Below are 16,412 nucleotides of genomic sequence, written 5' to 3'. Positions count from 1 at the left end.
ATTTAGATATTCATAACAGGCCTCTAATTAGATTTAGAACTTGCCCTGTGTTGCCTGGGATGGGATGATAAGGTTTGTGAATGCAGATAAATTCCCTGCGCTGAAGTGGCAACGTACCTTTCCCATTTCCAAGTGTGTGGTCTTTTGGAGGCCTGAGGCTTTGAGGTGAGCCGGTTCCTATAACCCAGTCGAAGTTATCCGCTAGGGAATTCTGCCAACCACATATACCATTTTCAAAAGTGCAAGAGGTCCCACATTCTCTCTCATCAGTATTATCCCCACAGTCATCCTCAAAATTGCAGCTTTGTTCTGGTCTATAACACTTGCCATTGAGACATTCCAAATAACCATGTGAGCAAGAGCCTGGAAAAAATATACACACAAACAGAAAGAGAAGAGAGAAGGATTTTGATGACAATGTATTCCATTGTTTCTAGCCTGACTACTGCAGAGTGAAGCGTTGAACCACATCAGTGATTTACAAAGTGCATGACAGGAAGTTCTGGATTACTCAATGAAGTGATCAGTAATGGTAGACAAGCTTTTTTGAATTACGGCTTACTACCACCACTGATTCAACCTTCCTCTACAACTCTCGCAGAGAGGGTTAAATAAATATGCTCTATAGGTGTGCTCAGTTCACACATAAACCTGAGGTTCAAAATGCTGACTAACACCCAGAATGGACTTAATGGTCCGCTATATTCAGTTCATTGACAGATATGTAGATGCTATTTAGCATGAAGTTTGAAAACCACTATCACATTTGGAAATTTTTTAAAGCCATTTTTAGCAGAAATGAATTAAGGTAAGAGGAGGGAGGTGGAACAATCATACTTTAACTCTTTCTGAAATCGTTTGGCTGGAAGATAGTCCTTTTGGAATATCTGGAGCTCAGACTACGCTACCCAAAAAAGGGGGGGGGGAGTATGCCTTGCCAAAGAAGTCTCCATGAAAATGTAAGTGAATGATACGTGCCCGGGGGAGGGGGGTGATTCAGGAATAACTTTACACATTAATAGGCAAACTGAGCAAAATGAAACTACATAAACTATTTTGCACTCTCTGGTGGAGTTCTAAACCTACTGATCAAGAAGAAAAGCCTTTTAAAACAACATACACTGAATTGCAAACATGTGAGGACTGGGATGCTGCTGTTTGTTTCATTTCTAAAGGGAAAATGAAAGAAACTAACTGTCACAGAGATATGCACACCAGGTAATAAGGAGAGCCACAACAATTTCTTTTAAAGATAGTACAAAATAATTTTAATAACTAGTTTTTAGAATTGCACTCTACCTGCAACACACTGGTCCCAAACTAGACAGAACTAGGCAATTAAGTGAACAATCCTGTACCCACTTTTTTGAGAATAAGCTCTGCTGAGTTCAGAAGGACTGACTTCTTGGTAGACATATATAGAATGTTGTTTTCAGTATTTCCCCACTAATAAAATCTGAATGGGCACAATCCAAAGAAAACCGAGTTCTTTTAAACCCTATTGATACCATAGAACTGCAGGGTTGGAAGGGACCCTGAGGGTCATCTAGTTCAAACCCCTGCAATGCAGGAATCTCAACATATGGTTCCCCCCTCCAGTTTGAAACCATACTGGACCCTGCTTAGCTTTGCAAATGTGGTAGCAGTTTTATTGCTGTACCACTAGGATGGTGCAGTTGGAACCATTTCCATTGAAATACACGAGCTGTACAACATAATCCTATGAATGTTTACTTGGAGGTATATCCCACTGTATCTAATACGACTCATTCCTGAGAAAGTGTGTTTAGGGCGCAGCCTTGCAGTGCAATTCTACAGCATTGCTTGCTTCAAAATATGCACAGTATTGTCTGTTGATAAAACAAAAGTCATAAAAGTGGTCTGGCTATTTAATGGACAGGAGAGAGAGTCCTTTGAAAGGGGTCAATATGTTTTTCCACAGCAATGATCTGCAGAAGCTGTTAGCAAGTGGACTTTTTGTTCTTGCAGGCCAGGCACATTGACCATAATAGACTCCAAGGAGATGTTAGTGTCTCTAAAATAAAATCCATGAACGGAAGAGGATTCACAACAAATAATAATAATGACTACACAGAAACTTTTAGAATCAATGTAGTAAAAAAATAATAATTTTTTTTTAAGCAAGAATGTTTTATATCATGGTGCTGAACAGAGTTTGCTTGGCCACATGGTATTCATGCCCTCGCAATATCCATAGTAGACTAAAGCAATGGGCTATACTTGGGGATGCCTTGGAAGAATACTTGGAAGCAAATTAAGAGCCAGACTTCAGACTTCAGCATATGGCACTGATGGACTCCCCAAAACATCTTCCTTACATCCCCAATGCAATAGCCATTCCCAGCTGTAAATAATGTTTCTAAGACACATGATGGCCAACAAGAATTGTTGGAGTAGAATAGACTATACCAGCCACACTGTGGTAATTTTACTTTACCTACCAAACCACTCAAGCTACAAGAGTAAACCTTGGGATCAATCCAGATTTAAGAATTACTAAATGGGTGTAATCTGTTTCCACCATCTGAGATAAAATTCTAATCAGTGGTTTGGAGAACAAAAATTTGGGGTTGTATTCTGCTGTACTTGAATTGGTGGGTTGAAACCAAACACCGGATTGTGGACTAGGCTAAGATGACTCATGAAAAGGAGCAGCATTGTAAAATCAGTTTCACTTAGTAGGAAAGCAGGGTTCTTTGAAACTATTCAACATTGGGACGGAAGATTCATTGAAAATGGCATGAGCACAAACAGAGTCTGTCCCTGTATTGCATCGTATGGTTATAAACACGACTATCAGAATTTCAAATAAGGCATTTTGCTAATGGTCTCCACAGCAGGACTTGCGGATCATTTCTGTCTTGTAGAATGAAATTTACTGCTAACATTTGCACAGCAACATTTCGACTTCTTAGCTGGCAGTCTTTTTTCCCCTTTGACAAAACATGTATATTATAGTTAGTATGTATTGAGAGGCTTCAAGATAACTATACCAAGGCAAATGGGATGAATAGCATTATAAACCCCCAGTTTACACTGATATTTGTGAAGTGAAAACAATAACAAGGTCACTGATAGAGGTTATCAGGAGAAGTGGAAGTATAAAATACAAATATTTAAGCTTGCACAAAGAGTCATGTTTTTCACAAGGTGAAAGGTCCTCTCATGTAAACTCTGACAGATCTGGATATTGTAAGTTATTGTTAAAGAGATTGGGGGCAGGTGGACAAAAAAAAGCATTTGAAGAGTTTTCTACTCTCACATTAAATTCTATTCATCCCACAATCTTTATTCCTAGAAGTGAACTGGGTCATATATTCTGTCTTGCAGCTCTGTTGTGAACAGACACAGCATGCTAAAGTATGTTCTCTAAGCAATACATGCCTGTTTGTTCAGAGAATACACCTAAAAAGTTCTGCTTCCCCTCATTATTTCTCACCAAGAATCTGACCCAGCATCCATGAATTTTGTTGCAGTTGTCAATAAGCTAGCATTCGCTGAGCATCCAGTCTGGGTCTAATTCTATTATTCTGATTCATCTTCCCTCTCCCTATATTACAAAATAAACATATAGATAAAATAAAATCACTTGATCCAATGTCCATGTCTGTTTTATAACAGTGTAAACAAAATAGTTGTGTGACTACCCAAGCACGGTTTTTATCTGCTGTTATTACTGTTGGTTTGCTTTAGTGTATTGTATTTTGACTTTTGCCAGTAGGGCCAATTTGCTAGTTGGCCAATTGGCATGGAGATGGCAAAGTGCTGCAGTTGGGAAGAGGTGGCATTTGAAAACACACCACATCCGTCGGAAGGTATGGCTGCCAATTCTGCTAGAGGAGAATCCCTAAGACACAGAGAAATCAGCAAACTGAGCCAACCTGTGTGAAGAACGTGATAAAGATTTGTGTCAAACAATCTTCCAAGAGAGAATCCATGGACATGAGAGAACAGAGATGGGTTTGCTACTGAAGGCAGAAGGTAGCAGGAAGCTTGGAGGTTGTTGTGTCAGCTGACTGTTGTATTTCAGGACGCTTGGGAGCAGGGATGAGACCCCTGCTGGGATCTGATGATGTTAACCTGGCTGTTATGATTTTTATGGGTTTTTTTAATAAAAAAATACTGTTGTGTCAGTTGTAGATTTTTCAAATGTCTAATTTACATGTGACTTTAGGGAAGTGATTTTGATAGTGCTGTTTTGCTAATAATTTTCTGACTGTGAGCCAGTTTGGGAGAACCTTTAGTTCTGAAAAACAGCATCTAAGCTGAAAATAGAAAGATAGATGATAGATAGATAGATAGATAGATAGATAGATAGATAGATAGATGAGATAGACAGACAGACAGAGATTTCCTTCAGTAGGACTGCATCCTGCCTTACTTGATCTCTGCCTGAACTAACCCTCCTCTGACTAGAAATCAGTCTAGATGAGACCATTGCCTGGGACAGAACACTTAACAATTAAAAAAAAACACAATAGTGTAAAATTAACAAGAAATCCATAATATTTTTTTAAAAAAATACAAAAAAACTATGGCCAGAAATAAATTTACTGAGAAGGACCAGACATGCACACCAGGATACAGAACCAGCCACTGAAGAACGCAAAGAGCTCCAGAGACATTCAAGTGCCTAAAACTACCATGGAAGATGCAAGAGGATCCTTTTTGGGGGAGGAAGTTTTATAAGTTGGGTGCCACTACTGAGATGGCCCTAGCTCAAGCATCTGTGTACTGTAACTAGGATGGCACAAGCATTTGGAGCAGAGTCTCTGAGGAGGGTCTTAGTGTGTTCAGGAGGTTCAGAATAAGATAGGTTTATATAATTGTTTTCTCATGATCTTTTCTTCTCCCTCTATTGTGTACACAGCTTCCTTCCTTGCTATAAACACCTTGCAGGACATACTTGTTTATAGCTCTCTATACATCTTTTTCAGTCCATAAGATACCATGTACGCTGATGGTGTCTTAATAGTAGAATCATAGAATCACAGAGCTGGAAGGGGCCATGAGGGTCATCTAGTCCAACCCCCTGCAATGCTGGAATATTCCACCCAATGTGGAGCTTGAACCCACAACCCTGAGATTAAGAGTCTCATGGTGTGCTGACTGAGCTGTCTGTGTTCTAGTAGTACTAATAGGAGTAGTAGTTAAGTATTCAAAGTCATAAGTATCTACATAGATTTTGCGAAGTTGATCGTTTTCAAAAATAATGGAGGGTAGCACCAGTTTCCAAAACCAATGAACAATTATGTTATTTGTGTTTACATTACATATAATGCATTAAATATTTAATTATATACAATACTCTAAAATTAATTACCGGTAGGCTTGACTTTTTTTTAGCATAATGTAATAGCTGTAACTCTTAATCAGAAGAAATATCCTGTAGGAGATCTGAGATGGCAATTGTCTTAAACAGAAAGGTGCGCTATACTTGAAATGTCCGAGGCACGATTAAGTTTTTGAAGTGCTTCAGTAAACAGATGGAGGGTGTTTCAGCATGGGGGTCATCTCAATTTATTGAACTTAATTATTCACAACCTTGTCATTATACTGTTCAAATAAAGAACTCAGTCAATGCTGAATGGCTGGCAAGCTTTATTTCTGGGAGCTAGGAAAAAACTGAGCACTATTTTTTTTTAAAGCTGAGTTTTGTTGTCAGTGCAGTTTCCTATACTATAACATGCTGTGCTCAGCATAATAAAGATCAAAGAGATATGAGTCTTTAGTGCAGCTAATCTCATTGTCTCTGGATCTCCGCAATTCTAGCAAAAAAAAAGTTACATTAAAAGCACTGACCTTGAAACTTTTGAGTACCAGATCATGGCAGGTGAACAAGAATGGGACAAAAGAAGCGATTAATGAGCTTCCAGTACAATTGTGTTAATCTGAAAGTGTTTAGAATATATATATATATATATATATATATATATATATATATATATACGCACACTCACATATGAGTAAAACCTTGGTTATTCTATAAAAGGAAATAGGTCCCACGTGAATGTTTGTAAGGCTTTAACATCCCTGCCATGATTATAAGAAATGAAAAGCTTTCACTGTCCGAAAGAATTGATTTAGAATTTCCAACCATCCCAAGAGTTTCCCAACTGCTTACAAACTTCCAGGTGAACGTGGCCAAGAAGGTTTTGTTTTATTTTTTAAAATAAAGCACAGAACTTTGGTTCAGAGTCTCCAAAGCAGCAAGGGCGCTTAAAAAAAATATGTCTACAACAAGAATAATAAATTTTCATAATTCCCAGTGTAGTTTAACACCATGTCAGTATCATATGCTAAATAAAAGGCCAATGGAGATGGAACATAATACACCTCCCTGTCAAGCACACCCATATCTCCAGGCTTCAGTAATTCCCTGTAATAATAAATGCCTTGTCAAAGGGGGCAGTAAATTGCAAGAAATATGTCTGACAATCACCATCAATTTTATTGCTTTCAGGCTCCGATTCTAATGCGCACTCACTTAAACATTAGGTTGTGCTGGGAGGGAAATAATGTTTCTCTTCAGGGTCATGGAACGTGGTCTAGGGTTGAATGGGAAAAGGAATCAGGTAGGAGCTCCTAAGGAAATTAGCACTCAACAATGCCCCGGGTGCCCTGGTTTTTGTTTTGTTTGTTTGTTTTGAAATATGGCAATCCTAACAGTAAGGGACGCAGGTGGTGCTGTGGTCTAAACCACAGAGCCTAGGGCTTGCCGATCAGAAGGTCGGCGGTTCAAATCCCTGCGACAGGGTAAACTCCTGTTGTTCAGTCACTGCTTCTGCCAGCCTAGCAGTTCGAAAGCATGTCAAAGTGCAAGTAGATAAATAGGTACCACTCCAGCGGGAAGGTAAACAGCGTTTCCGTGTGCTGCTCTGGTTCACCAGAAGCAGCTTAGTCATGCTGGTCACATGACCCGGAAGCTGTCTGCGCACAAACGCCGGCTCCCTTGGCCTACAGAGCGAGATGAGCGCCGCAACCCCAGAGTCATCCGCAACTGCACCTAATGGTCAGGGGTACCTTTACCTTTAACTCTAACAGTAGGGAAGAGGGGATGGGAAAATCCCCTTGTGCAAACTTCTTTCTGCTCACAATTCTCAGGAACTATGGCGGTATCTTTAGCTACTTTGATGTGCATTTTAAACCATAAATGCAACATCGTTAAAAATAGACTTTTGCACTTATAACTGTAAACAAGACTTTTAGAACATGCCCCTGAGAGCAACCTTATGCATTGATATGGGTATATATGACTAAGATTGTTCTGTTTCCTGAAGCACAGACTCATCAGTACTAAATTAAAGAGTTCCGTCAAGAGAAGTCAATAAAATAAAGGCTTTGACTTCAACTATGGGCTGCAACAACCCAGAACAAATTGGAGTAACTGGATACAATTCTCTCCTGCACAAAACAACAACAAGCTCCTTATTTTAAGTAATCTCTTATTTTAGAGGATCTTGTTTAAAAAGGTGTCCTGCATCTCAGCTCCATTGCACATGGCAGATTTTGAATTACTTTGTCAATTACTAGGGCAACGTCCTCATTTAACACATTTCAGAAAAGTCTGAAGTAATCCAGCAATCTTCAGAGATCCATTGCTACGCAGGGGAAACGATTGTGCAACCTGCAAGCATGCATGCACAGTATATCTACAAATTTATATGTGATGGGGCAGTTCAAAAAGATTCTGCCTCTTTAAAGCGACTCAATATATTTATATGTTTTTTCAATGACCACATCCCATCAATGTATTGCTGAAATATAAAAGTGAAGTGGGGAGAGAGATCTTTCTTGACATTCTCTAGTAATTACCTGTTGGGGGTGATGCTGTAGGTTCATCTGGCAAGAACTCTGATGGTGGCAAGCATTCCCTTGTAAACACAATGTCATCAAGGGCTATACATCTCCTGTAGCCTTTTCCAACACGCCCTTCAAAGGTGATCTGGAAGTCCTCATTGGCTTCTAATAGCAGCACTTTTCTTTTCCAGAAATTTCCCTGATCTCCAGAGAGGTTGAATAATACTTTGCGGGGATTTGATGCCGTCACCTGGTAGACAGTTAGTGATCCAATGTTAGCTCCATACATGTGGTAGTAGAATATTACCTGAAATGAAGAGGAAAAGTAAATATGGAGCAGTGACATTAAATAATACTCCCTTCATAGTGAAAACATGTTTTATGGTTCCATAAGAAAAGAATCCAACAGACTGTCTGTCAATGTGCAGTGGATTTGCAATATTTATCCATTTAAATATCTATAGTCCATTAATGATTTTACAGTAAATACCAGCTTTTAAGGTGAAGGTGGCAGGGTAGGGGAGCATGAAGTAGTTACACTTCTTAATAGAGATACTGAATTCTTGGAGACTGGTTCAGTATCACCCATGAAGTCTCATTTTAGATCCAGTATAATAAAACACACTGTCTTCCTTTCGTTGTTTTGAGTTAACTTTGTTGTTTTTGATTGTTTCTTGTTGCTTTAATATGCTTCTAAACTGCCTCAAGAGTTCCACAGGAGGGCACCATAGAAATCTAATAAATAAATAACTTCCTTTGAAAAATAAACGTTTATTTCCCACCATCAAATGTTTTTTGGGGTGGAATCCAAATGACATTTTAACCACAATAACCTTTTTTTTATTCAAAGATTTGTTTATCCTTGCTTAATTTCAATAGCTTATCAGAGGCACACAAATTATTCTGTACATTTTTATCATAGGATGTTTTCAACACCCAGCAGCCAAGATCCAAACATTAATGTCACTTAAGCAATGTATTTCATTCAGAACAAATGAAGTTTTCAACAGAACCTATTTCCCTTTTTGGACGTTCTGCACTGAAAGCAACATAATACTGCTTTACAATAGCACTCGGCTAATTAGAAGACATCTGAAGGCAGCCCTGTTTAGGGAAGCTTTTAATGTTTGATTGATTATTGTATTTTAATGTTTTGTTGGAAGCCGCCCAGAGTGGCTGGAGAAGCCCAACCAGATGGGCGGGGTATAAATAAATTATTATTATTATTATTAAAGGTAAAAGGGACCCCTGACCATTAGGTCCAGTCGTATCCAACTCTGGGATTGCGGCACTCATCTCACGTTACTGGCTGAGGGAGCCGGCGTACAGCTTCCAGGTCACGTGGCCAGCATGACAAAGCCGCTTCTGGCGAACCAGAGCAGCGCACAGAAATGCTGTTTACCTTCCCGCGGGAGCGGTACCTATTTATCTACTTGCACTTTTGATGTGCTTTCGAACTGCTAGGTGGGCAGGAGCTGGGACGGAGCAACAGGAGCTCACCCCATCGCAGGGATTCGAACCGCCGACCTTCTGATCAGCAAGCCCTAGGCCCTGTGGTTTAACCCACAGAGCCATAGGTGATACCTATTAAACAAAATATTTTCTCTAAGGGACGCTTAAGTGATGTTTGATTCTTGCAGTTAGTAATTAACTTCTATCGTTCCTGCTAGACATTCCTTCACATACCTTGCAATTCTTGCTCTTTCTGCTTACAGTCACACTAGTAATTCTGGCTTCTTGCCCTGGCAACTGAGGGAAGGAGTTTTTTAGAAAGATGTAATGACCAGATGGTTCTTGCAAGGTATGATCAGCTACTGGCCCAGTGCCTGCTCTTGGGATTCCTCCAATTCTGAGATTCCAGTCAAAGTCGTCATTCTGATCTTGTTCCCAATCACAGAGATCAAACTCAAAATCACAGCGCCCAATGGACATACCTAACAACAACAACAACAAAAACCCAACAAAATTCAAAGTGTCTAAAATTGAAAAAGAATGCAAAATGCTGAAATTAGCATCATAATAACAAACATATTCTGCCTTTATCCTCAAAATGGAGGGAGTCTCATTTAACTAATGAAAGGCTTTTTAACAGGTGGCTGATGCTCCATCATGCAAGGGCTGATGGTGATAATGACATTATTTTAAAAGGAATTTAGATTAGCAAACAGCCTTTTGTTTAATTCAGGCTTATTTTACTCAATAGGTATCTAATTGCAATTCACAAATGAATGTTTATAAGAGGCAATATGGGTAAACCAAAAATATCCGGTACCTTAGATATTTATTTCATAATATTGTGAGAAAAACAGAAAGCTTTAAATTTTTAATTGTCAAACCTATTGTTTTAAGTTTCTAGTACCATTGTTTCAATGATCGCAACAAACCAATTCTTCTAGACAAGCACTAGAGAACAAACTTTTTATATATTTTAGTAATATACGGAAGTATACTAGCTACAGGAATTAGACCATCAGAGAACAAGGTCAACTGTTAAAAGAAACAGCAGGATGCAGCTTATTTCATATTGAAATTACCTGTGAAATTAATTACATTTGGACTTAACATTACTTCAGTATAAAGAGAGATAATTTAAAAAGAGCAAAAAACAACTTGACTAGATATATTCTTTTATATTCAAAGAGAAGGTACAATTTGCGAGTACAGGGACAATGATGCTGCGGGTGGTGGGAAGTTGAAATAAGCACAGAACAACCCTTTGGGATTAAACAGGCCACAAGTTTATTTTTAATGTCATCAGGGTTTGGTGCAGGCATTGGGTGTGTATCCTGTATCAACCAGCCTGTCAGCTGTCATGGACTGGCTGGATGCAGAGCCAACCCCCAAGGGAAGAAGGCTCAGAAGCAGGGGATTTTTGGTGGGATGGTGATGCATGTTCAGAGGGAGAAGAGGGGGCAGACTGCAAGGAGGAGGTGTCAGAAGCTGCAGAAGTAACAGGGCTTAGTGAGCAGGAAGAGGCTGTGGCAGGGGGCAGTCAGAGCCAGGAGAGGAAGGGTGGCAGGAGAGAGATGAGGCAGGCTGCTGAAGAATCCAGAGTCTCCCCCTCCTGCTGTGACCAGATTCCTTCTGCCCTGTTCTCCAAAACCAGAGAGAGAAATGAAGGGCAGAAAAATGAGAGGCTTAACCGCAACTGGCTGCAACCATGGGAGAGCCCTAGCAACTGGTGCAGCCAGTGGAGGAGGAAGTGATGTCATCCCATGCCAAAGCCAGAAAACAATCAGGCACCACTGCAGCTACACTGGACTGCCCTCTCTGGTTGACAGTAAGTGGTACTTCCATCTTACAACCAGGGAAATCTAAACTTATGCTGAAGTATTCTTTTAGCTAGCTAAATTAATGAGGAAAGGGCTCTGGAGACTTGCAGAAGGCAAATTAAATGTTTCCCCCAATATTTTTTTTGTAAAATAAAGTTGTATGGTCTTTTTAAAAAGAGGCACTAGAGCTACTTTAAAATGGATATCCCCCCCCCCACAGTATTGAGGTTTTATTGGGAAACAAGGATAGATTGCCTCACACATACGTGCTTGTCACTTGATAACTGCTGCATCAAGTGAGAACCTCTATAATGGAACGAGCCATCATCAACTAAAAGAGGACAACTGCACAGGAGGCAGAGAATCATAGAACAGTCATTGGAAGGGACCCTAAGGATCATGTAGTCCAACTCTCTGCAATGCAGGAATCTCAACTAAAGGATCCATGACAAATGACCATCCAACCTCATGTATACATGGGTGCTTCTCAACACATTTTAAGGAACCTAATTGAACTTACTGCAGCTCACCTAAGCAGACTAAGAAAATGCTTTTCATTTTCTTACCATTTAAAGATCCTCTACTCTAATCCTCAAACCTCCCATTTTATTTCATGGAATACAACCTGAAATTGATGATACTAGAAATATAGCTGGTTTTTTTATATGTTGAGAAACTAAGGTGCAATGGCTAGACTAGGACCAGGGAGTCTTGAGTCCAGAAGCTCACTGGCTGTTCTTTGGTACACCCATAACTCTCAGCCTAACCTATGTCTTAGGAAAGTTGTAAGAATAAAATGGGTATGAAAGAGCCTTGTACGTTGTCCTAAGCTCCTTGGAAGGGTGGGATAAAATGCAATAGGTAATAATAAAACCTGGTGTGGGTTTGAATTCACAACCATAATAAATACATCTCGCTGAGACTGCCCTTCCTCTGTCCTGGGCCCAAGCTCCAAAACAAATACCAAGTATTATGCCAACACTTCCATCAGAAAGACTTCTTACTGCTGGTCCTCCTGGGCCCTGCTGATTTAAAGAATCAGGCCTTGATGCAAACATCAAAGAGTGAACCGCCACTGCAGCTCCCAAATGCAATGATTATGTCATCTTTAAGAGACTGATTCTGAACTTCAAACAAAAAACTAAAACAAAACTCAATCCAAACATTAGACGTTGATCACAGCTGGTCCGCTTTCAGCACTGTCAACACGCGGTTTCATAAATCTCAAGCGTGATTTGTTGTCAAGAGACAGTACAGACTACATTCTCATTTTAATTTATTTTTTTAAAAAATTCAAGAAATGCGTTCTCTTTGTCATGCACGTCTCTGGAGGGTGAGATCACCGTGTAAGCAGGTCCATCTCAAGCAGTGTTTTGTGATAGTAGATTATCACAGCTAAGATGGCGTCATCAGTTGGCACACTTTGAACAATGATATTCCTCTTGGAAATGAAGTGAGCATAGCTACCTGATTATCTTATGTCAAAAAAGACCTGACTTCAACAATAGATTATATTCTAAACTTAATTACATTTTTATCTGCTGAGGAATTGTTCCACTCTGTCCATTTTGTTCTTAGACATTCTTATTATCATCAAGATAAATTAACGGGGCATGTAGGGGGAGATTATATCTAATGTTAGGTTAGGAATAACAGCAAAATAGTCACTGGAATGCGACAAATCCCCTTGAAAAATACAAAAATCTATTGCAAAGACTTAAGATGGGACCAAGGTGGTCTCCTGCTGAAAGACAGGAGGTAAAACCATCCGGTACACCTTAGTGTCCTAGCCAGTGGCAGAGGTCAAAGTTTCCCTTCTTTTGCCTCTGCAATTCCAGGATAACACAATTTTATTTAAGCACAAGTTTTACTCAAGCTCACTCGTAATGTAACTAAGGACTGCAACATGTGATTTTGCAATGTGGAGTTTTCCCTTTTTTGTTGTCTGTACTTAAAATTTTCAAAGTAGCATTCCTTGTTAAAATGAAATAAGATATTTGGATGCATAAAATGCAGTGTTCAGCATGAAAGCTTTCTGTTATATTGGGAAATATTTATAGGATTCATTTCCAAATCTTTTAAAATGTTTTGGCATCGTTTTGCTTTGTTTTCTTGCAAATTTGAGAGCACCAAATTGCAATTTGCTGGGTAGGTATGCAATTGCCCAGGCAGGCGAATTATGTGACCTATGAGAGTGGCAAAATGACCAGACTATACAATGGCGATGGGATAAAATCAGGCCAAATCTTTATTGACAGCAGCAGGCAGGACAAGGGTTGGCATGGCTCCAGGATCAGTTCATCATTCCACAAGCCCCATGTTGATGGAATGGATCCACTGGGTTTGGATCACTTCAAACCTATAGGACGGGAGTCAGCCAATGTTGAACCTTGCTGTGGTACAAGCCAAGCAAGCAAGGTCTCACTGGGGGACCAGGGTGCAGATTCCAACCAGGCAGATACCGAACCCATGCTTGGGTTTGTCATGGTCAATCCTCCCCTCAGGCCTTTTATGGAGTCCCCTCTATACTATGTTGATCCTGACCAATGCCATTTCCGCCCTCATACAAACAATGTTCTTCCGCCTAACAAAGGAAAGCCATAATTTCACTGAGGGAAAGGCGATAAAACCCCACCCAAGTGCCAATCAGGTTGAGAGAGAAAAAAAATCCTTTCCTGCCGTGTCAACCAACAACCCAAAATTAGTCAGAGAAGGCGAGGGTGGGCGTGCGGAAACCTCTCAAACAAAATGGCTGTGAGATCCAGGGGAAGCAGCCTTATATAGGCTTTCCCCTCCCCTCTTCAACAAGGGCTGATTGGAAAGCTTTTTCCCATGAGCCCATCACACAGAGAAGATACTGGGCAAAACCTTGCCCAGTATTTTGCTGCAATCTATGGGCCGCTGCGCCACCAGGCAAAGGTGTCCTGTAGTTATTGGGCACAGAACAGGGCTTGATTGACAGTGTGCATCTTCTGTATCCCCTTTTGGTATGGAGAGAACACATAATTTTTGTGGGAATTGCCCTGTCATCTGTGACCACTGTGCTTGACCATCCTTTCATATGCTTATCACTGAAAGTGGATGAACGTCCTAGGGATATTAGCTACTTTTTTGGGGGGGGATTTTATCTTTTAAAAGTTGTTTTAAAAATACATGAATCAAAGCCCTTTGCTCATTTAAATCTTGGCCACTGGAGTGAACATGTAGCAATGTACAATTTAATTTCCGTTTTAACTAGCTGGAAGCAGCTTATGGTCAAGTTTAAGATGCAATAAATAGTTTATTAGCTTGCTTCTGCTCAGAATAAATTTCTATGAATATATAACCTCATTTTCACTTTTTTGTATTTTAAAATATGGTTACCTGGTTCAAGACTTAGATTGCAGCAGCATCAACACGACATTAACTCGCTGAAAGAAAGTTACTGGCGAAAATATGAAATGATTTCCGACAGCAAGTTTGGGATTTGTCTGTCTCTGTGGACCGCAAGGTGAGTAGCAGCAGGAAAGTCAAAGGGCATATGTTGGAGATTGTGGTGGGAAGACCTGGGTACACAGGTAGAGACATCCACACACCCTCACATGACCTAATGAATCCAATGGGCACATTGTTAACATACACCCACTCTTTCTCCACCCAGGAAAGCAACAGGGAAGCAATTGCTGATGCTGAAGCAACATAACAGCACTAGAGGACAGAGTAACAGCAGCAGTGCTGGGGCAACATCATCTAGTTCCACATAGTTCTCTGTTTGATGCTGCCAAAACTCACCCCTCTAAGTGTCTGTGTAACAAATGAGAATCAGATCTGTTTTCATTGCACTGGAACCCAATTCTCTAGAAAAGTATGTGTAGGGCTGGTCCACATTTTATTTTGCAACTGTAGTAAAACCAAAATGCTGTTGTAATAGCCCAGTGCCCTCCAGTGTCTTATTGCAAGCTGAGCAGCATCATACCAGTACACTAAATAACAAGTCATTTTTTTCTTATTTTACATTAATTAAGATAACAATCACACCATTGCCTGAAGCACGTTAATTAATTTAGTTACTACAACTTCCAGGTGCCTGGACACTATTACTAATATAGACTGGAATCACATGCACCCACATGTTCATACAAACAGCTGAGAGCTGCCAACCTCCTGGGTGCCTAAATCCCAAGGTTTAAGCAGCTGCCTCCTGCCAAAACATTTACATGGGTGAGGCAGGAGTCCTTGGGATTTTGGCACCCAGGAGCTTGGCAAACTCTCAGGTGGGGACATCTGTTTGTATGAACTTGTGGGTGTATGTGAGGCAGACTCCAGTATAACGAGCATTTCAAAATCATTAATTTTGCTTTTCATTTACATTTCGGAACCACTAATGAACTGGCAGCAGTGCTACTATATAAATAATTCACTAGAGACTTGATAACTTCTGCTCATTAAAGCAAGGAACAGCCGTACTCACTGCAAATGCTTTGATTCTCATCTGAGTTATCTGCACAGTCATTCACAAAATCACAAAGGTTATCCTTTGGGAGGCAGTATTTGTTGGCACAGGTAAATTCATCAGGAGTACAGTGTTTGTCTGGGATCAGTAAGGGGGAACACTCCTGAAATGAAATGTCATCCACTGCCACATCTCCCACATAACTGATGCCCCTTTTTGCCCTGAAGATAACCTGTGAAGTGGGGAAAGTAGAAATATAAATAGCCAATTTCTGACACAAGCAGGCATCTCTAGTAAATAGGCAATGTTCTGATCCATGTGATAGTGGTGAGCATCAGTAGCATCAGCAGGGTGGAGCTTCTCTCCCAACACCAGTATTACTAATGCATACCAGTATGGAGATATGGAGGGGAAGAGTGGTGGAGAGTTCAGGGCTGGACAGGTACAGTAGTGGGATTGCTGCCGCCAAGCCATTGGTCTTGCCAGGGCACCCACATGGCCCCGACTTCACCACTCCAAACCATCCAGGTAAGCACCAGCAATGCTGGAGCAGGAGGACAGCTCCATCCATCACAAGTGCCACTACTGGTAAGAATGCTACATGAGAAACACAAAGGAAATAGCTGGTAGGGAGTGAACAACTCCAAAGTTAACATTGTTCATATTTTACTGCCAGAACAGGGAACAGGGAAGATTGGCACAATGCAGAATCACCATTACTCTGTAATACAAAACAAGCACACACGTACAGACAAACAGAAATACAATTGGGACTAAAAAAAAATAAAGTGTCTTGTTGCCAAATTAGTCTATTTTCCAAAGACTGTGATGCTGCCAACTGTGGTAAGGTTTTGACATCATAAAGCAGGGACTGAGAATCTGTGACC

At 40.3% G+C, this 16,412-nt stretch overlaps 1 protein-coding gene across 1 annotated transcript in view; it reads right to left on the bottom strand.

Moving 5' to 3' along the window:
• Window positions 1-16,412, bottom strand: part of MALRD1 (MAM and LDL receptor class A domain containing 1) — a 182,457-nt gene that overhangs the window by 130,267 nt on the left and 35,778 nt on the right. The window contains exons 11-14 of the mRNA XM_033165258.1: window positions 15,544-15,757; window positions 9,508-9,755; window positions 7,837-8,128; window positions 118-363 (exon numbers count right to left, since the gene is read on the bottom strand). Coding sequence (XP_033021149.1) covers window positions 118-363; window positions 7,837-8,128; window positions 9,508-9,755; window positions 15,544-15,757 — 1,000 coding nt within the window. The remainder of the gene's footprint in view (window positions 1-117; window positions 364-7,836; window positions 8,129-9,507; window positions 9,756-15,543; window positions 15,758-16,412) is intronic.

This window comes from Lacerta agilis, chromosome 12 (genome assembly GCF_009819535.1).
Source record: "Lacerta agilis isolate rLacAgi1 chromosome 12, rLacAgi1.pri, whole genome shotgun sequence".
Lineage (NCBI taxonomy): Eukaryota > Metazoa > Chordata > Lepidosauria > Squamata > Lacertidae > Lacerta > Lacerta agilis.
This window is presented reverse-complemented; position numbering and strand designations above follow the sequence as displayed.